At 45.7% G+C, this 22864-nt stretch overlaps 2 protein-coding genes across 2 annotated transcripts in view; one reads left to right on the top strand and one right to left on the bottom strand.

Annotated features, from left to right (window-relative positions):
• Positions 1 to 246: 246 nt before the first annotated feature.
• LOC310823412 (alpha-crystallin B chain-like) lies at positions 247 to 2932 on the top strand (the record flags this gene model as incomplete). The annotated part of the gene is made up of 3 exons (XM_083696263.1): positions 247 to 496; positions 1573 to 1730; positions 2741 to 2932. 3 exons carry the CDS (start codon positions 247 to 249, stop codon positions 2930 to 2932), a joined length of 600 nt encoding a protein of 199 aa, XP_083552389.1.
• An 8787-nt stretch (positions 2933 to 11719) lies between these two features.
• LOC310823455 (chloride channel protein 2-like) overlaps positions 11720 to 22864 on the bottom strand; it is a 91243-nt gene continuing 80098 nt past the window's right edge. The window contains exons 22-25 of the mRNA XM_083696316.1: positions 19998 to 20036; positions 19221 to 19325; positions 17932 to 18018; positions 11720 to 15700 (exon numbers count right to left, since the gene is read on the bottom strand). Coding sequence (XP_083552442.1) covers positions 15506 to 15700; positions 17932 to 18018; positions 19221 to 19325; positions 19998 to 20036 — 426 coding nt within the window. The 3' untranslated portion in view covers positions 11720 to 15505. The remainder of the gene's footprint in view (positions 15701 to 17931; positions 18019 to 19220; positions 19326 to 19997; positions 20037 to 22864) is intronic.

Below are 22864 nucleotides of genomic sequence, written 5' to 3'. Positions count from 1 at the left end.
CTCTTCTAGGACTCAGACAGAGTGTCAGATGCAGAGAGCTCCGTGTCAGCCTTGTATCTCTCTCTCTCTCTCTTGTGTGTGAACAGTGGGCAAAGGAACTGATATTTTTCCTAGGTGCACTAATTAGATTAGGATTTTAACCTATGAAAGGGCTGCCAGCTTTCTTCTCACGTATTCAAGGTTACAACTTACTCTCTGTGTTAGAGTGTGTATGTGTTTTGGTTTTTTTACGCATCAATCCTAACCATGGCCTCTATGACCAGCTCTTCATCCAGCCGCTCCTCTTCCTCTTACCGCTTGTCAGCACGCTACAGCAGCAGCAGCTCCTTCAGATCAGAGGGGTCTGCTGGGGGGACAGCAGACCCCCTGGACCCCCTGTTTGAGCCCTTCCTGGACGCTGCGGGACCCCACAGCCTGTTTAGAGAGGAGGGGGCTGGAGCCCCCCTGTGTCTACCCCCTTTCAGCCGACACCGCAGGGAGTCCTATGGGTACTCAGGTGAGTGGGTCACTGGGTCAAGGGTGGGGAGGGGGGCACTGGATGAAGGTGGGGAAGGGAGGGGGATGTTGGGTTAGAGAGGCAACCTGAGGTGAGCAGTCACTGGAGTGCTTTAAAGATGACTGTGGAAAGGGGGGTGAGGTGAAGTGGCAGAATGCGGTTGAAGGAGAGGTGGTGGAAGGAATTAAGGCTGAGAAGACCAGGTTGTGAAAAAGGTAGGGCAAATATGGATATAGAATAGGATCATCCAAAAGATGTATGTGTTATGAGGTAGGTGTAGGCAAAAAGGTACAGGGGGAAGTGAGAAGGTGGTCAGTTAATAAAGATTGTGATAATAGCAGCTCGTGGAGAAAGAAGCAGCTTGCCTGAGGTAATGAGGCTGTAGAGGCTGCTGTCTATTGTAAAGTACTGTCTGTGAGGCTCCAGCCTGTCTCCATTGGTCCATATAAAGAGCTCTAAGAGCAATAAGAGGCTTGAGTGTTGGGCTGTGGAGCAGTGAAACCATCATGGCCGCTAAAATGGCAAAGAGGTGATGATAAAACACAGGAGTCATAAACAGCCAATATCAAGTGTTTAAGAGATTCAGTGATTCTCCCCACTCTATAAAATCATAATGATGTCTTTAAAGATTTTTTTATGGACTGGCTGATGCAGCTAGAAGGCTAATAGCCCATATCACAATTAATATTACATTATAGAATTAAATATGAAAATGTTGAACTTGGATGAAAAAAGTGTTAACAATGCGAAAAAAAGTTTTAGGAGTATAATGAGAAATCATATGTCATAACTGACATCTACATATATAGCCACATGAAATGGCTGTCTTTTTTTGCTGTCTTTTTCTTCCTCCAGATGGATACTAAATGTTTTTTATGTCCTAAACAGAAGCTTCTATCACTCATTAGCTTTAATGGCAAGGCGCTCAAGTTTGGACATAAAAATAAAATACATCCTTTGCAAACGACTAAACAATAAACTTTTACCACCCTTATATTGCCTTAATTCATTCTGCTTTTTTTCTTATTACCCTGGTAATGTCATGTCTCTCTCTTTTGGCTTGCTCCCCCCTCCAGGCACAACAGAGGGAGCCGTGACTGGCCGTCCTGCCAGTATGGGTGTGGTGAGGTCACTGGAGGACAGCTACTACATGTCAGCTGACGTCAGTCAATTTGAACCTCACGATGTAGTGGTGATAGCCTACAACCACAACATAGTCATCCACGCTGAAAAGGTTAGTGTGCGTGTGTGTGTGTGTGTGTGTGTGTGTGTGTGTGTGTGTGTGTAGTCTCATGTAGCCATACCTCCAAATCACGTTGTTGTCACGCCTGGACAATTTTAGATTAGCCTATCTGAGCAATGGGAGAATGTGCTCGCAATTTCAATGGATGTTACATTCTGTGTGTGTGTGTGTGTGTGTGTGTGTGTGTGTGTGTGTGTGTGTGTGTGAGAGAGAGAGAGAGAGAGAGAGAGAGAGTGTGTGTGTGTGTGTGTGTGTGTGTGTGTGTGTGTGTGTGAGAGAGAGAGAGAGAGAGTGTGTGTGTGTGTGTGTGTGTGACTGTGTGGGTGTTTGCAATTAGTGCAGATAGGTGAACTAATTGCCTGCTTGTGGCCTGGGGTGTTCCAGTGGTCTAGCACCACGGCCTATAGTGCACATAGATGTCGGCATGGGTTTGAATCCGGCCCATGCCCTGCTGACATACACATCTTTTACTTACTTCCTGTCTTTCTCTACTGTCTCTGTCCAATAAAAAACGTAATAAAAAAAAAAAAAAAAAGTAATAATAAACTCCACTCCCCACTCCAAAAAATAACCTATAAAAAAAATGATGCGCGTGGTTATTGTCTATAGTAGGAAGAGGGAGGTATTGAGTGGTGAGGCTATGAAAGCCTTGTATAGTCTAGGGCCCTAGCTGACGGTACCCTCCCTTAGCTCAAGGTGTCAGAAGTTTGATCCTAATAAGTTCTAAATGGCAGTGGAGAGAAGGGGAAGAGAGGTGGAAGTGCTTCTGCTGGGCTGGGAAATAATATTAGACCTGCTCTTTAAGAAGCTGGAGAAATACTGGGTGAAACCACATCGTTCTTTCCCCTAAGGCTCTGCTTAGATGAACACTGCTCTGGATAAAACCTGCCTGTGTCTGTGTCTATGTCGACATTCTTCACCATTTCTCACCCTTCTCACCTCTTCCCATCCCTCTTCTCATCCCCTCCTCCCCTCTCTCCCTCCATCACTTTCTCACACAGGTGTTAGAGGATGGAAGCATCAGTGACACATTTACCCATAAGTCTGTGCTGCCAGAGGACATGGACCCCCTGTCGGTCAGTGGTATGCTGACCCCTGAGGGCATGCTGGTGGTCAGTGTCAGGAGGAGCTCCACCACATGTGGAATAGAGACCCCTTCACCCCCTGCCTACCGCTCCGAGGCTCACCTCTGACCTCTCAACTTTTACATCTACTATTTTGTTGTGAACATTCTTTTGTATTTTTCATTTGAAAGTTTATACATACAAACATGTTATATTCATATCTTAATGTTTAATGAGTTAAAACAGTAAATGGATGGGCTTTACAATGTATGAAAAGAGAACAATTATTGTATGAAATCAATACTCTATGTTAGAAGAATGTTGTGATGGTATCCAATATTTAGTTCTGATGATCATTGCACAACCACACTGAAGAAAGCACTAGGCTGAAACATCTGTGCATGATCCCCTGTTGCATATAAAAAGACAATAAACATAGTCAAATAAAATAAGCGAATTCCTAGTATTCTCTCTGTGATATTGCACACCCACAACACAGTGGTCCAAGGAAAGACCATTTCCATGGAGGGGGAAGTTAGACAGACACAACAACATAACAATCCTACCGATAAAAACATGGGAGAGAGTTCATGAATAAGTGAATAGCTATAACTTGAGTGTGCTCTGACAACAATGAACTTGTCCAGGGATATAGAGGCAGTCATACGAAGGATGATAATTGCTCTGACATGAGGTTTTAAGAGAGGTAAAATTAAATCTCATGCTTGTCATAACTCATCTCCTCTCTCCGTCTCGGCCTCTCCAACACACACAGACACACAGACACACACACCACTGTATCAGAGTTGTAAGTCAGATAGAATTTAGTTTGTTCCAAGAAACTTTCTTCAGACAGCTGTCTGCACTTCTTAGCAGCAATTACACCAATTTGCCTCTGACTATGAGGAGAACAGGAAGAGGGAATATCTTCACGGTGACTCATTCTATGCCAGGCTGGGGGCTGGGGGAGACTTTCACAATGACACCCTCATTCAATATTAAACAACATGAAGACAACATTGCAGAGACAAGACCACATCTACTGCATTTAATTGAGAGACAGGTAAACAATAAAACAGATAGCTGTGTCTTGTGGCATTTTGTCTCTCTGTCTTGCTATTCTACCACTTGCTCTCTCACACTCACAGTCATGAATAATCTCTAACACACACATATCCATGAATAATCCAAATCTCTAACACAATTGCCCAGTGTTGGGTCTACGATGGCAGTGTTGTCTGTTAGTGTCGGAGGCGTTGGAGACAAAACTGTAATCTCATCTGGAACAGGACTGCTTAAAACACACCCAAACCCACAGCTGTCTGGATTACACACACATGTACACACGCACGCACGCACACATTTATGCACACACATTTACACAAGTGCGCACACACACACACACAATCCAGACTCCACAGGGAGAAATGTTCACTCCTGAAGCCCCACCAAGGGACAGAGCAGCCTACTTAACAAATGCCCCACCAAGGAACAGAGCAGCCTGCTTAACAAATGCCCCACCAAGGGACAGAGCAGCCTGCTTAACAAATGCCCCACCAAGGGACAGAGCAGCCTACTTAACAAATGCCCCACCAAGGGACAGAGCAGCCTGCTTAACAAATGCCCCACCAAGGGACAGAGCAGCCTACTTAACAAATGCCCCACCAAGGGACAGAGCAGCCTACTTAACACATGCCCCACCAAGGGACAGAGCAGCCTACTTAACAAATGCCCCACCAAGGGACAGAGCAGCCTACTTAACACATGTTAACTTGTTTAGCTCATTTAGCACTTAACTCTGCCCGTTACAATACAGATGTTATTTTGCCTTTGAAAGACAGAAAGAGTTAGTGGTGCGCACCAATATCGGTAACTGGATATGATATTGATATCAGTCGATATCAATAAGAGTGTGGAATATCGCACCTTGTGTTCTGTGAGCTCTAATAACCAACAACTTCCAGCATTAAGACTTCCGACCACAGCCACAGACTTCCGACCACAACTTTGTTGACAAGGGAAAAAAGACAGGGTAGTATTGTTACGAATCAGAGCTAGTGGACCCAAATGCAGAACACAGAGTCTGGACACAGGTATAAAATAATATATTATAGGTATATAATAATATATAGAGTATTTAATGAAGGAATTTGGGGGGCACGGGAAGGCAGGGTAAACTGGGCACGCAGGTAGACTGGGCACGCACGCAGGCAGGGCAGGCAGAGCAGGATAGCGTAGTCCAGGCAGGGGTCGATACACAGGCAGGCAGTTCTAGGAAAGGCAGATAATCCGACAGGGGTTAGGCAGAAGCACAGTCCAGAAAACACTCATAGATGCAGGTGCTGGTGGGGGGGGGGGGGGGGGGCTGGACGAGACAGGCTTAATCTGCAACACATGGAAGGTGGGGTGAACACAAAGGAAGGCAGGGAGTTTCAAACGAACAGCACAGGGGTTAACAATAGACTCAATGACATACGGACTAACAAAACGGGGAGCCAATTTCCTAGCCTCCACCCTGAGGGGCAGATCCTTTGCCATAAGCCATACCTGCTGACCTGGGGAGTATGTAGAAGCTTGGGTGCAGTGGCGGTTAGCCTGTGTTTGAGAGCGTGTGGATGCGCGGAGCAGGGTGGTGCGAGCACGTCTCCAGGTCCTCCAGCAGTCCTCGACTGGGGACAGGCAGGTGATGGAGGAGGCCAGAGCGGGGTCTGGAGGACATCTTGTTCCGGGCTCAGATGGTACAGGCAGTGACGAAGGATCGGACGGCAGCACCCATGGAGGGCCACCAAAACCGTTGGCGGAGGAAAGCCAGTGTCCGGTTGACCCCTGGATGGCACGTGAGGTGGGTGGAGTGAGCCCACTGGAGAACCTGCTTCAGCTCCATGAGAGCGGCCTCAGCCTCAGCCTCAGCCGTCTACTGGAAGGGAGTAGCGATGGAGGTGAAGGCTGTGAGGGGGGCCACGATGCCTCAAATTACTGGTGCCTCAAATTACTACAATACTCAATATTATAGTAGCCTATACTCAGCCTACACTCAATGGCTCATTTCTACAGAGCTCCATATCACAGTGTTACAGTAGCCTACTGTATTTTCAAGATGGGTTCATCTGTGGGCATTTGCGGGTTGGAACTAAAAATGTGTGTGTGTGTGTAGTCTCATGTAGCCATACCTCCAAATCACGTTGTTGTCACGCCTGGACAATTTTAGATTAGCCTATCTGAGCAATGGGAGAATGTGCTCGCAATTTCAATGGATGTTACATTCTGTGTGTGTGTGTGTGTGTGTGTGTGTGTGTGTGTGTGTGTGTGAGAGAGAGAGAGAGAGAGAGTGTGTGTGTGTGTGTGTGTGTGACTGTGTGGGTGTTTGCAATTAGTGCAGATAGGTGAACTAATTGCCTGCTTGTGGCCTGGGGTGTTCCAGTGGTCTAGCACCACGGCCTATAGTGCACATAGATGTCGGCATGGGTTTGAATCCGGCCCATGCCCTGCTGACATACACATCTTTTACTTACTTCCTGTCTTTCTCTACTGTCTCTGTCCAATAAAAAAGGTAATAATAATAAAAAAAAAAAGGTAATAATAAACTCCACTCCCCACTCCAAAAAATAACCTATAAAAAAAATGATGCGCGTGGTTATTGTCTATAGTAGGAAGAGGGAGGTATTGAGTGGTGAGGCTATGAAAGCCTTGTATAGTCTAGGGCCCTAGCTGACGGTACCCTCCCTTAGCTCAAGGTGTCAGAAGTTTGATCCTAATAAGTTCTAAATGGCAGTGGAGAGAAGGGGAAGAGAGGTGGAAGTGCTTCTGCTGGGCTGGGAAATAATATTAGACCTGCTCTTTAAGAAGCTGGAGAAATACTGGGTGAAACCACATCGTTCTTTCCCCTAAGGCTCTGCTTAGATGAACACTGCTCTGGATAAAACCTGCCTGTGTCTGTGTCTATGTCGACATTCTTCACCATTTCTCACCCTTCTCACCTCTTCCCATCCCTCTTCTCATCCCCTCCTCCCCTCTCTCCCTCCATCACTTTCTCACACAGGTGTTAGAGGATGGAAGCATCAGTGACACATTTACCCATAAGTCTGTGCTGCCAGAGGACATGGACCCCCTGTCGGTCAGTGGTATGCTGACCCCTAAGGGCATGCTGGTGGTCAGTGTCAGGAGGAGCTCCACCACATGTGGAATAGAGACCCCTTCACCCCCTGCCTACCGCTCCGAGGCTCACCTCTGACCTCTCAACTTTTACATCTACTATTTTGTTGTGAACATTCTTTTGTATTTTTCATTTGAAAGTTTATACATACAAACATGTTATATTCATATCTTAATGTTTAATGAGTTAAAACAGTAAATGGATGGGCTTTACTGTATTTTCAAGATGGGTTCATCTGTGGGCATTTGCGGGTTGGAACTAAAAATAGAATAATAATGAATTAACCAATATACTTATAAGTCCATTACAAGCATTTGCATATTGCATGTATCTTACCAAGTACAATAAATAGCTATAAGTAGGAGTCTAACTTTTTCTTATTACAAAAATAAAAAATAAAACACTATGCAAGAAATACTTCCTGTTAGAACTGAATTGCTATTTTCCCATTTCAAAGCTGATCTGTCCTTACAGGCAGACTAAAGTGACTTTGATTTCCATATCAAAAAATTAATCTAATCAAATATGCTTAAACATTTAGGTTAGACTGCATTCATAATACGCGTTAGCTTCAACTTGCGTGTTTGGACAGGCTCTCCGGCACGCAAAACCAAAGGTGGCTATTCACAGTATAGGTCTAGGCTACTGTGAACAGGTATTGAGTCTGTAGTAAAGTAAATATCTGGTAGGTAAATTGTTATGGACCTCTAGCTGTTAGCTGTGGCATGTGATAATGGGCATTGATTAAAGAACGCCTGGTTCAGCACCGTGGACAGCTCTGCTCTGAGGGGGCATTGGGGTCCGGATGTGGCATGGACATGGACATCAGCACCTTGTGCATGCAGCTCCGCTAAGCACCATGCTTACCAAAGACTGGGGACAACACAACCCGCAGCCCATATCACTCAAAAACACACCTGTAGCTCTCTCCTCCTCAACTGTACCTCATTTGCATCAGCGGCTAAAGCTTCTTACTACCATTCCAAAATTCAATCTTCTGCCTCTGACCCAAGAAAACTTTTTTTTTTTTTTTTCCTCACTCCTCAACCCACCTCCTTCCCTTCCTCCATCCTCCCTGTCTGTGGTGACTTTGTCACCTACTTTGAAAAGAAGGTTGATGACATTAGCAGCTTTTTCCCTCTACCACTGCTACCTCTCCTCCCAAATCCACTGCACTACACCCGGTCTCTGGTTTATCAGATTTTTCCCCCCTCTCCCCTGATGATGTTCTAAAACTGGTCACATCTAAGCGGGCAACCACCTGCCCCCTCGATCCTATCCCCTCCCCTTTCTCCAATCCATCTCCAAAGACCTACTTCCGTTCCTTTCCACCTTAATCAATTCCTCTCTATCCACAGGATCTGTCCCAGCGGCCTTCAAGACAGCCAGAGTCAAGCCTCTTCTCAAAAAACCAACTCTTGACCCGTCTGCTGTCCATAACTACAGACCGGTATCAACTTCTCTCCTTCTTATCTAAAACCCTTGAACGTGCTGTCTCACTAACTCATTCAGAACAACCTCCCTGACCCTCACCAATCTAGCTTTAAGGCTGGGCACTCTACTGAGACTGCTCTCCTTGCTGTCACGGAGGCTCTCCACTCTGCTTGAGCTTCCTCCCTCCTCTGTTCTCATTCTTCTGGACCTGTCCGCTGCATTCGACACAGTAAACCACCCGATCCTTCTCTCCACCCTCTCAGAATTGGGCATCTCTGGCTCTGCACTCTCCTGGTTTGCATCCTACCTGGCCGATCGCTCTTACCAGGTGCGATCGCTGTCCTCTCCATGAGTCCTCACCACTGGGGTCCCCCAGGGCTCTGTCCTAGGGACGTTATTGTTCTCCCTCTATACCAAATCTCTTGGCTCGGTAATTTCCTCACATGGTTTCTCCTACCACAGCTATGCAGATGACACTCAACTCTTTCTCTCTTTCCCCCCTTCTGACTGACAGGTGGCAACACGTGTCTCTGCGTGTTTTGCAGACATTTCTGCTTTGATGTCAGCCCACCACCTCAAGCTCAACCTTAACAAGACTGAGCTGCTCTTCCTCCCAGGGAAAGCCTGCCCTCTCCAAGAACCTTGGGGTGATCCTTGACAACCACTTATCCTGTGTGGCGAACATCACAGCGACAGCACGCTCCTGTAAATTCTTTCACAATTCTTCAGAAGGATACGTCCATTCCTCACCAGAGAAGCAGCACAACTTTTGGTCCAAACACTTGTGATCTCTTGCCTTGACTACTGCAACGCACTCTTGGCCGGTCTCCCTGCCTCCACCATCAGGCCTCTGCAGCTCATCCAGAACGTTGCTGCCCGTCTGGTGTTCAATCTCCCATGTCACTCCCCCCTCCGCACCCTTCACTGGCCCTGGTGCTCGCCTACCGGGCAGCAAAGGGAACAGCCCCTCCCTACTTGCAAGCAATGGTCAGTCCCCAAACCCCTGCCCGATCACTCCGCTCTTCCACGTTGGCTGGCCGCCTGGCACCGCCGCCTCTACGTGGATGCAGCAGCCGCACTACTCGGTCACGGCTTTTCACTGTCCTGGTGCCCCGCTGGTGGAATGAGCTTCCCACTGCTGTCATGACTGCAGAGTCACTGCAAATCTTCTGCCGTAGATTGAAGACGCATCTCTTCAGGCTACATCTTAAAGGCCCCTCCTAAAGACCTCTTCACTCCCACTACCCCCATGTACAAGTTTCTTTCCTGATAATAAAAAAAAACCCATTATGACTGCCTATGGCCCCTGGTCCGAGCATTGATTACTTTATCTTATGATGATTGATGGATAGATGATTCACTTACTTAAACAAATGTATTTTTGCTGCTTTGGATAAAGGCGTCTGCTAAATGCCATAAATGTAAATGTAAATGTAAACGTGAAATAGTCTTATGGACCTACTTTTGTATATAGGCTAGCCTCTAAGCTAGAGCAGAAGAGAGGCTATCAATGAGTAAGATTTTGTGCTTGTTTGAGATCGACTACATTGCAGTCGGGCTGCACAGCGCAACAGATTACAAAGCCATGGCATCGTGAAAGTCCGGAACGCCAACAATGCTATGACTAGGCCACTGTCTGTAACATTGACCACTGTCTGTAATATTGACCACTGTCTGTAACATTGACCACTGTCTGTAACATTGACCACTGTCTGTAATATTGACCACTGTCTGTAACATTGACCACTGTCTGTAATATTGACCACTGTCAATATTTGATCAAATGCATATAAGCACAGCCCTTTATGTTCTCTAATAAAAGGTAGATAGCAAAATTCAAATGCAATGATTATATTATACTAGAAAAACAAGTTCCAGAAGAAACTTTGTGGGCTTGTTTTGGTAGTAGAAAACGTTTAAGGATGGTTTGGAGAATATATTAGTGTAATATATATGAGTGTAATACTCAGTGTAGCTGTAGTAACTGGTGAAGTTCCCACATCAACTCCTCATTCACTGCCACACTGGACCCACTTCAGTTTGCATACCGCCCCAATAGATCCACAGATGATGCCATCGCCCTGCAAACTGGCCTACCCCACCTGGACAAGAAGGACACGTGAGAATTCTGTTCATTGACTACAGCTCAGCATTAAACACGGCCCAAGCTCGTCACTAAGCTCAGGAACTTCTTGACAGGTAGAACCCAGGTGATGAAGGTAGGCAGCATCATCTCCTCCACTCTGACTCTCAACACAGGGCCTCCCAGGGCTGTGTGCTCAGTCCCCTGCTGTACTCCCTGTTCACTCACGACTGTGTGGCCACACACAGCTCCAACTCCATCATCAAGTTTGCTGATGACACCACTGTGGTTGCCCTGATCACTAAAAATGACGAGTCAGCCTACAGGTATGAGGTAAGAGTCCTGGGGGACTCTTGCCAGGATAACAATCTCTCTCTGAATATCAGCAACACTAAGGAGCTGGTCATGGAGGAAGCAGGGGAGGGGTTATGGTTAGGGCTGTTCACATCACTGAGGACCTAACATGGTCACACCACACTCATTCTGTGATCAAGACAGTGCGTCAGCGCCTGTTTTTCCTCAGGTGGCTGAGAAAATTTGGCATGGACCCCAGATCCTCACAAACTTTTACAGATGCATCACAGAGAGGATCCTGACCGGCTGTATCACCACCTGGTACGGCAGCTGTACTGCCCTCGACCGTAAGGCTCTACAGTGACTGGTGAAAACGGCCCAGCTCATCATGGCTGTGAGCTCCCAGCCATTCAGGAAATTTCTCCGAGAGGTGAAAGAGGAAGGCCGGGAAGATCATCAGGGTCAGCAGCCACCCTAGCCACGCCCTGTTCTCTTGCACCAACAGGTTCCAGAGCAGTTTCTACCTGCAGGCCATAAGACTCCTCAACTGCCCCCCCCCCACCCTCAACTGTCACTACCTCAGTCCCCGACCCTGTCCCGTTCATCGTGATTCTACAAAGACATTGCACATTTGCACTGTCACAGACACAGACACTCACACTTACTCATTGTGAGTGGTGTTGCTGCTATCCTGTGACACTTTACGCTATTGCCAGTTTTGCTATTATTATTGTTTTCTTCCTTTTTGTTATTGTTATTGCACTGCAAATATTGATATTGTTTAATTGTTGTGTTGTTGAGGAGTTGCTTACTATGAAGCATTTCATCACATTGTATCCTGTATATTGTGTAAATGACCATTACTGGTGTGCGTGCTGGTGAGGGAGAGGAGGTGAAGGAAATAGAATCGAGAGGGAATAGAATCTATCATACTTAATCCAAGACTCCAGACTATTTGTTAAAATCTCTTTATTCATCCCTGATATACAAAACATTGTTTTATTTGTTTGTGTGAAAAATAGCACTGGATTTGTTAAGCTCTGGCTAGTTTGGCCCCTGGGCCTCCATAGTGGGCGTATAACACAATGTACAATCCATAGGCCTATGGAGTAGGTAGAAACCGCCCCTTTCCACTGATCCAAGGTTCAGGTTTGGAGTAGGGGTTGTGTCATCTGATCCTAGATCTGCGGACCAGGACAGCTTCTACCTCGTGCAACGGCTACAGTACAAGCAGCAGAATCCAGAAAGGGCCCAAGGACCAAACAGACAGGGCCAAGGACACACACACACTGCTCCTCTTTCCGTACGTAGACACACACACCTGTGCGTTCATTAGTGTTCCTCTTATACATACATCTTTTTACACTTTTCAATTTCATTACAAAAATAATGTTATCTTGCATTCATGTCAAGTCATAAGATTAAAATCTGGTTACAAAGTGAGATGAACAATTGTTATTGCACAATTATCTAATAATGGATTACCTAATAATAGATCATTCAAATAGAAATGAAAAACAAAAACAAATAATCACAGACTCTTCTATTTTGATTAACAATATTGATTAGTCTAATAAATATACGCCTGCCCCACAATATCTATCTGGTAGTGAATGGGTTACACCAAATGGAAAAGAAAATAAGGAGTGACTTCATATAAAAGCAAATAATGAAAAATCATAAAAAGAAAAAAATAAACAAAAACAAATCAAACGTGTATCCATCCCTAAGGCAGGCTGGGGGAATGACGTTGCCATGGTGATTAGGTATAATTGCACACTGCACTGACATACCACCTTCCTCTGTAAGCGTGTTTCTGTCTGTATATATGTGTGTGTGTGTGCAGTTTATGACTACCATTTGGGTTGTCATTTCTATCCCTAAATGTAATCAGTACAGAGCACACCTATCACCCCTGATTTCAGCAAGGGTCATGAGTTGATGCAGGCACTTGTGAAATGAGGATGTTATACGGACCACAGAGCATTAGGGAACCTATAGGTCCCTTAAACATTCCTTAACATATTCAAACACTCCTTAAACTTTCCTTTTACATCAGGTAGTAGGTCTCATTCTGCTAGCGTTATAGTGTTATTTACATTTTACAAATGTCATATAAACATGGTAGAAATGTTTTGGACATGCTGCAACACTGAAATAAACACACAAAGAATCAGACATGAAAAAAATACATACTCTACAGAGAAAATCAGGAAGAGCATTTAAACATTCTACAAAGATGGATCAGTTAGATTTTAAATTAATTATCATATTGTACAGCGATGATATGTTAAATATATATTAAATCTGTAAACCTATAGTAATATTTTAAGTTGCACATCCCAAAAAGCCCCACCCTTTTTCCAAAAGTAAGCAATGATTAAATAGGATGATTAAACAATGCCAATCAAACTGGAATCAAAATTAATTCAATGAGAAAAGATACACAATAAGTGAAAATAAAAACAATATATTTATAGCATCCATAGTAATAATGACATTGTCCACTATAATGGTACACAACAGCATATTTCTCCCCATATGTTTTGTTCAATAATTTTTTGGTCATAATTCTAACAATATAATCAAATCTAGTAAAAAAAAAACAGATATCCTTCAAATTCACATGCACTCCTTCATGCAAAGCCATGCTTTCAGAGGTGTGTGTGTGTGTGTGTGTGTGTGTGTATGCATTGCATGCGTGTGTGCGTTTTACTTTCAGTGGCCGTGAGCAAGAACCACAGAAAATAAAACCTTGTGTGTGTGTGTGTGTGTGTGTTTTATGTGGTGATAATTAAGGCATCTGAATAACCACAGATAACCACAGACACTCTGAGAGGCGGCATTAGGGAGCAGACATTGTTACTATGTGAAAGAAATAACAGAATGTGGAAGGATCGTTTAACCCAGGAAGTGATTCATCAGACCTTTTAGTACAAAAACCACAAAAAAGATAGGGAGGGAGGAAGACAAAAAGGAACAACAAATTGATCACTGTCTGTCAATGAGAGAGAGAGTGCATAGAGAACAAATACAGCCTCTAAAACTATGCAATCATTAATAGTAAATACATTCAACTGATCAGGAGAAATCATGCAGATCAAGTCCAGACTGTTATAGCATAAGGCATAAACAAGTAAAAATGACCACCTTAGGCTACTCAATATGTCAGTATTTATGGCTGGTTTGAGGCACTGAGTGCTTTTTATTGGTCAGTATTGATAAATGGTAGACAGCACTGAGTGCTCCTTATTGGTACTCCTTATTGGTCAGAATGGATTTGCCAAATAGTTTCTCATTGGTCTGTTTAACTAGTTGTAGTTGAGATACCTAGTGTCAGTCAGGCTGTTGGCCAGCGTGAGTTGAACAGGCTATAAACATTTTGGTAGGACAATAACATCTGAGGGGCATCTGAAGTTGGCAAACCAGCAGCTACCCTGGGTTCTATTGAAGACAACGCCCAAAGCAGAATGTAAGATAACAATAAAAGGCTTAATTTCTTATTTCTTCCTCCCATTCACCCCGCCTCCCTCTCTTCCTGTCCTCTCCAGTCCAACACACTCAGTCAGGGTTATTAAGAGCTATATTTAGAGAAAACCTTCTTCTCTTTGAATGTGCAGGCTGGGTCTTATTAAAACCAGTGTGTGTGTGTGTGTGTGTGTGAGAGAGTGAGTGTGTGTTTGTGTGTGTGTGTGTGTGTTTGTGTGTGTGTGTGTGTTTAAGGCCATGTCTTTGAAAGGAGTTCACAGCATGTGTGTTGAAGAATGGTGAAAGATAATGTGTTTACACATGCTTTCATCACTATTTACCTACATATAAGTCTGTTTGCATAGACTGTTCTCTCCCCCAGTGACACTCACTGACTAAAGCAATGTGAAGACAAGAAATGAGGAAGAGAGGGGGAGAGAAAGATGAGAAATAGAGAAAACCACAGAGATGTCCACCAATGTGCGACATGTCAAGGTGGGGACTAACTACAGGGGGAGTGTTAATACAAAGGTCACTACAACAGATGCCAACAAAAAAATAATAAAGACTGAAATTTGTTCAAAAAGACAATTCAAATCATATTTAGTAAGAAAGAAAGTTGGTTTGCTACCTCCCTCGTCCAAATATATACACACAAATACATCCACTCAATACATCCACTCACATTTACAGTACATACATACAAAGATCTTTCTTGCTGAATTCTATGCATATGGAAGACAAGTCCCCAAAAACAACTAACTTTGAAAATGTTCCTCTCAAACTGAGACTCAAGTCCCAGTTGCATAAAATAAATGTCTATCCCTTTTATTTTTAAACCCCCTCCCTACCCTGTTCCCTAATCTTGTTTTGACCAATTTTGTAGTGACACCCTAACCAACTCCTCCGTCTCCCATCCACACACATATCTCTTCTGCTATGGGTTCCCCAGGAGAGCAGGGCACAGTCGTCAGTGTATCTGTCACTCCTCAGAAGAGTATGGTTGGGTCAGTGCAGGGTCCAGAGACCCACTGGGGATGTATGGACAGGAGGGAGAAGGAGGGGTGATGGAGGGAAGGATTCAAGAGGGAGAAGGAGGGGCGATGGAGGGAAGGATTCAGGAGGAAGGAGACAGTAGGGCTAGGAGTGGAGAGAACTCATTATTCCAGAATTAAATATTGATCCAAGCCCTGAGGTTTCAGCAACGATTGCGGCTTTTGGGGTAGAGGCGGGATGTAGTGGTGGTGCCCTCACCCATGGTGGTAGGTCCTCACTGGGACTTATCGTCGGAATCAGAGGGCAGGTGCTCGCGGGGGAGGGACATGCTCTTGTGGCGGTCCCACAGCTTGTGCAGCTCCGTGGCCTCATTTTCACTGCTGCTGGTGCCGCTGTCGCGGAAGCTGGCCAGTGGGGGGCGCACCTTCACGCCCTTCACCGTCACTGAGCCCTCGATGGCCTTCCGCAGCTACGACAGGAACCAGAGGAAGAGTCAGTAAGAGACATGCCCAGGAGCAAATCCACCCAAAAGCCCTGACCCCTGGGTACTGAGATCTGAAATAATTGGATCACTGTAACAAATATAGATAGTCCAACTGGCCAATCAGAGAGCACGTTTCTAGAAGATAGGGGTGGGTTTAGAACTGGACACAAGTCAGAGGTGCAAGCTCTGAGAGTGAAGTGACAACATGTATCATGTACTGCTGCAATGGGTTGCAATGGAAATGGCAATCATTGTGGGAAATAAGAAAGAGGTGTTTCCATGGTTATCTAGAATGGGGAACATGTAAGGAACATGGCTATGCTGGTAATAATATGGTGAAGTTTAATTGGATGAAGAGGGTGAGTGTGTGGATGAAGCAACATTGGCATGGTTATGAGGAGGCAACATTCACCTCATAAACCTGACAGTATGCCTTTAGCACAATCCAGATGACATGGCATCTTATCCCTACAGTACCTCAGCCCCTCTTCCCAATCAGATACAACTGGGGGCTTCTCTCTCTCTCCCCCCCACTCTCTCCCTCTCTCTCTCTCTCTCTCCCCCCCACTCTCTCTCCCTCTCCCTCTCTCCCCCCCACTCTCTCTCCCTCTCTCCCCCCCACTCTCTCTCCCTCTCTCCCCCCCACTCTCTCTCCCCCACTCTCTCCCTCTCCCCCCCACTCTCTCTCCCTCTCCCCCCCACTCTCTCTCCCTCCCACTCTCTCTCCCTCTCCCTCTCTCCCCCCCTCTCTCCCTCTCCCTCTCTCCCCCCCACTCTCTCCCTCTCCCTCTCCCCCCACTCTCTCTCCCTCTCTCCCCCCCACTCTCTCTCCCTCCCACTCTCTCTCCCTCTCCCTCCCACTCTCTCTCCCTCTCTCTCCCCCACTCTCTCCCTCTCTCTCTCTCTCTCCCCCCCACTCTCTCTCCCTCTCCCTCTCTCCCCCCCACTCTCTCCCTCTCTCCCCCCCACTCTCTCTCCCTCTCCCTCTCTCCCCCCCACTCTCTCTCCCTCTCCCTCTCTCCCCCCCACTCTCTCCCTCTCCCCCCCACTCTCTCTCCCTCTCTCTCCCACTCTCTCTCCCTCCCACTCTCTCTCCCTCTCTCCCCCCCACTCTCTCCCTCTCCCCCCCACTCTCTCTCCCTCTCTCTCTCCCCCCCACTCTCTCTCCCTCCCACTCTCTCTCCCTCTCTCCCCCCCACTCTCTCCCTCTCCCCCCCACTCTCTCTCCCTCTCCCTCTCTCTCTCCCCCCCACTCTCTCTCCCTCCCACTCTCTCCCCCCCACTCTCTCTCCCTCTCCCCCCCACTCTCTCTCCCTCTCTCTCTCTCTCTCTCTCCCCCCCACTCTCTCTCCCTCTCTCTCCCCCCCACTCTCTCTCCCTCTCTCTCTCTCTCTCTCTCTCCAGTTATTAGGAGGCATAAGGAACGCTGAAGCCTGCAGATGACACAGTGCAACTGTGCTCTACGACAGACACAGAGACAAGACGCCGTCTCGCCGGTATGTTTGTTCGCTTGTCTAACGCCAAACAAAAGCCCTAAATGTCAGGGAGTGGAACAGCACTGTGCTTAGCAACAATCCCTCATTTTCCAGCCAATTTACAAAGACGGAGTGCTTCAGCCACTGTTGTTTGTGAGGCAAAAGGAGCGAGAGAGAGTGAGAGAGCCAGGAACATTAAGCAGCCTTTTGTCTCGCTGTCTGTCACACCAAACAACACACAGGAGGAGTGGAGCTCATTAATACTGAGGGTGTGTGTGTGTGTGTGTGTGTGTGTGTGTGTGCGCAGCAGAGTGTGTGTGTGTGTGTAAGGGAGACAGACTGTGAGAGAGATAGAGAGAGAGAGAAAGAGAGAGATGAGAGATGACGTGGTGACAGTTATGGTGAAGATGATGGTTATGTTGATGTATGTGACAATGACGATGATGATGGTTATGGTTATGGTTCTGTCACGTAGGTAAAAATGATGATGACGAATGATGATGATGACATTGTCATATTGATGATGGAACCTCTACAGTTTGTGACCCTAAGCCAGTGGTGCACAAGCTCCCATACAGAGGTCCTGCCACTTCTACCTGCCACTATAGCGTGGGGAGCTTCAAGGTAGAGATCAGTCCCCAGATAGAAGGCAAGGTCCCAAATGAGCAGGACAGTAGGCTGAGGGAGGTGAGCTGTGTCCCCCTGCCTTGAGGTCACCCCTGGGAGCCCTGTGTCACTCACCTCTTTGAGGGATACCACTCCAATGAGACGTCCAATGCTGGTGACATAGGCGTGGTCTAACCCCAGCAGGGAGAAGATGGTGTGAGTCTAAGAAACAGGACAGACGTGCAGTTAGAACCAATAGTTAGAACACGAAGAACCAAAAGCCCACCGAGCTTGACCACTGTAACAGCTAGAGCATGAGACCAGCTGATATAGGGAGAATGGAGCATCCCTACTGCTACTGGAAGCACAACCTTAAATGAACCAAAGACTGACAGCAGCTTGAGCCTGCAACCATATCACAGGAAATATAAAATCTTATTGTCATTTAAATATTTCATGGAATAGAGAATTTCCATTACAATGTGAGAACAAACAAATAAACAAAACAAATACAACAGGATGGAATACACATTAACCAGATAGGGAGAGGCAAAAGAACAAACAGGAGGATGCACAAAAAGTCGAATATCTTTTTTTTCTTCTCTTCTACACACACGCATGCACACGCATGCACACATGCACGGTGGGCTGTGTTTAATATTCTGAGGGAGATTGCGTGTGGTTTTGGGTGTTGGCAGTGTGCAGTGAGGGAAGGGGGGTTGATGGATTGGTGCAGGATCCCACTCTTAAATGTTTAAACAGCAGGCACACAGAGCAGGCGAGGAGAGGTGGGGAGGAGGGGGTGCATTATGAATGGAGGACATTACACACTGCCAGTGCTGCCGGCAAGTGAGAATAAGTGTGTGTGCGTGCGTGTGTGTGTGTGTGTGTGTGTGTGTGTGTGGGTGTATGTGAATGTGAGTGTGTCGCAGTAGGAAAACTAAATCAACACTGCTCAAAAGCTCCTGCCCATGCAGCCCTGGTCCTTTCTCCTGCACTCAGCAGGATGTTACTGTAGAAGCCATTATAGCACTAACAATGCACTACCCATCGACAATACTAATATCTAACAATGCACTACCCATCGACAATACTAATATCACAATATTAATCATAAGGCTATATTAGGGGGTACTGGGCCATCCAGGCTCCTCTCATATCAGTGAAGTGGGCAACCAGACAGATAGACAAAGGGTGTATGACACACGTTAAACATGGATGGGTATTTGAAGAAATAGAAAAAGGGATAGGTATAGACAGAGACAGATTTGTGGACATGAAAGATAGCCAGACAGGAGACAGATAGATAGGGAAAAAAGACAAACAGAGAAACAGAGAGACAAACAGATGGAGTGAGAGAGGGACATATAGATACTGTAGAGAGAGAAAGACAAGAGGAGAGACCAATATACAGACAGACCGACCTTATGAAGTGAGGTGCGCTCCACCAGTTGGAAGGGGGCGGGGTCGATCTTGCAGTTGTTGAAGTTGACCTGCTCGTCAAGCTGTTGCTCTTCCCACTCTGCAATCTGTAAACCCAAGGAAGAGGATGAAGAGAAGTGCAGAGAGGAGTGACATCATGAGCAAATTCCCACACTTGTGGCGGTGGTTCAGTCTGGGTTTCGAATTGTTTGAAGAATTGATGGGGGGGAGGTCTCACCTCTCTGATGGTCATGTCATCATCCAAATCTAGATCATGGGTTCAAACAGTTTAAATGAAGGGCCAGACTGATATGTGAAGTGAAACAGAATGGTGAACGCAGCGATCATGCTGGTTCCATCAGGCTATGTGTTAGGGGTTCTAAGCAAAGAAGAATACAAGTGGTCTTCAACTCTATGATTCTAGAAAGACTGGCTACCACTTGTATCTTGAATAGAATGAACACTCAAAACCCAAATCATAGACTTACCACAGATGGATTTTTAGCTTTGGCTGATTTCTAATATGGACGAAATCCTTTCCCAAAATCCAACCATAGCCGTTATCTATATCCCAACTCTGCTTTCTGTCTTATGGAGTTGATAATCTCTGGCTGTAGTCCGTAGTCAGACAGACAGAACTAATAGATGGCCATTTGTTTGGTGCCAGCCTTGATAAGGCACAGGCGCTTCATAAACTGTGACAAATCATTCCACTGATAGCCAATCAATAGACACTGCTCCTGCAGCACAGGCAGAATTGATGGGGGGGGAGGTCTCACCTCTCTGATGGTCATGTCATCATCCACGTCTAGATCATCCTAGTGACAGAGGGATAGAGTAGAGGTCAGTATAAAAACACTCACTCACTCTCTCTCTCTCTCTCTCTCTCTCCTTAACTCAAAACCACAACACTTGAAAGCACAATCATACTTGAACACATTACGGCCACCTGTCTGTCATAACACTGACCACAAACTGAATATGATGACAGAATGAGGATGGAAAGATGTGTATGAAGAGCCTACACTAATAACTACATGGATGACCTCAATTGATAAAGTCCTTATCACAAGGTCTCAAAGCTCTTCTGGATAGACACTGTGTCTTTTAATGTGTTTGACCAGGGAGCCACAGCCACAGTTTGTCCACCTGTGAGAGACTCGTACAGTGCTGAGTGGAAGTTTACGGTCTCTAAAAAGGTGTGTGCGTGTGTGTCTATGTTTAGTTGTTTATCAGTGTGCATAATGGAGGTGAGAATAGCAATGTGAGAGTATGAGTGTGTGTGTGTGTGTGGGTGTGTATATTTGTATATATAGTTGATTTGGGACTTCATCAATTACCATGGCTATCTACCAACCGTCCTGTATGCTCCCCATCTCAAGGATGCACATGATGTCATATATATAGAGAGAATTTAACACTTTTGTGATGCCCCATAAATAAAAGTACATCAACATGATGATTATATTTCAGAAATATATATGTAACAAGTCATACATACTTACTCACAAACATTTCAACACACACACACACACACACACACACACACACACACACACACACACACACACAGGGAATCAGAATGGATTCTGGTTTTCTGAGAGAAGTGTGTGTTTGTGTGTGTTGATCAGATAAGAGAGAGCAGTGCAATACAGAGAACAGGGTGTTAGTGTTTGCTTGATACAACAGCTAACACCTGCATGTGTATTGGCAGTGCTTGCGTGTTTGGGAGAGAGAGGGTGAGACTGTGCATGCAAAGTAGATGCTTGTATAAAGATTAGCTAGTCTATTAAGTGAGCAAATATGCAGGGGCGCCTGTGGATGTGTGTAGACGCGCAAGAGTGGGTGTATGAATCTGAGAATATGAGACAGTGTTAGAGTGAGTGTGTGTGTGTGTGTGTATAGGGAAAGCAAGTGAGAGAATGTGTGTGTGTCAGAGAGACAGAGAGATAAGAGTGTGTGTGTGTGTGTGTGTGTATGTGTATGCATGCATGCATGCATGTAACCGCAGTCTTGGGACTGGCTGAGTGAGAGGCATGGAGTGCTGACAGTAGAGAATGAAGCTGTATTGCTTGCTCTGCTGCTTATGTGACCACAGAGCGATTAGAGAGCAGCAACCTGTCTTCCCCTCCCCCTCTGTCCTCCCCTCCTCCCCTCCTCCCCCAGGCGATCAATCTCGCTTTCCATCCTGTAGCCAATAACCCAATCAGTGGCTAGGCTCCAGGACTGTGCCAGCAGGGAATAGGGTGACACACAACCACAAGTAGCAAATGACACAGACCTCTATGCTCCATTCATCTCTCTCTCTCTCTCTCCCTCTCTCTCTACCTCCCTCTCCCTCTATTGATCTGACTCGCTGCATCTCCCTTTCTCTAGTTTCTCTCTCTTAGTCTACCTCTGTACTTTCCATCTGTCTCTCCTTCCATCAGATGACATTCTCTTTCTCTTTTCCCGGGGTCTCTTGTTTTCTCTCTCTCATTCCCTCTCCCTATGTCCCTCTACAGGCCCTGGCCACTAATACTGCTTCACAGGAGTCTGGACATCAACACAAGTCCTAACACTTCAAACCAGGACACTTCAACGCACGCACGCACGCACGCACGCACACACGCACGCACACACGCACGCACAGACACACAGACACTAAAGAAGGTTTCTAAAGACAGAGATTAAATTAGGCAAGCACAAGTGGCATTAATAAAGAATGTGGCCATTACTGAAGTCTCGTCAGGAAAAGCAGAGAGGAATAATGAGAAAAAACAATGCTGAAAGGCCAGCATCATTTCTCTGGGATGGAGTACTGATGTAATTTACCCTGCATCAATATTTTACACTTTATTTGGATGGTGGGGGATGGGTGGAAGGGAGAGTAAGACAGAGGTAAGGTGGAATGGGAAAGTAGTAAGGGAAATAGTAATTTGAAGAGAGGGTCTGTAAACTACAGCTTGAGGGAAGGGGGGAACAGTAATAACTTGATTTATTTCTAGATGCGGGCGTGTATATGGAAGTCTTGGGAAAATATTTTGATACATTTGTTTGTTCCTATTAATGTTTAGGGCCTCTGTGGCCAAATTGATTCAAAGTTGAAAAGTTACACGCACACACGCACACTGAATGCTAATGATTACCTAACTACTAAGAAACAAACAAACACACACATACACAAAGTGCTAATGGGGGCTCATTGCTAATTTGCCCATCACAACGCTATATTGACTAACACATCTCTGCTAACACCACCAAAACAGTGCATCAATAATTCAGTATTGGGAGAGGCATATATTTTCACACAGAATAACAGACAAATAATGTACACACACACACACACACACACACACACACACACACACACACACACACACACACACACACACACACACACACACACACACAGTTAATTTGTCATTGGAGCAAAACTAAGGCTTTCCCATTGAAAGCAGTAATACAACATGAATAATGTGGTAATTGCAATTACACTGGCAACACATTCAACCAACACTCCACGCAAGAGCTGCTTTGTACAATGTGTTGAAACAGCATTACAATGATGAATGTAGACGTCAACTTGCTCACCGCAAAACTCTTTAAGCTGGGTGGTGGTTCCTAGTGAATAAAATGGAATTGTATGTATGAGAGGAAAGCAATT

The sequence above is a fragment of the Argentina silus genome (assembly GCF_951799395.1).
Source record: "Argentina silus genome assembly, chromosome: X".
Lineage (NCBI taxonomy): Eukaryota > Metazoa > Chordata > Actinopteri > Argentiniformes > Argentinidae > Argentina > Argentina silus.
This window is presented reverse-complemented; position numbering and strand designations above follow the sequence as displayed.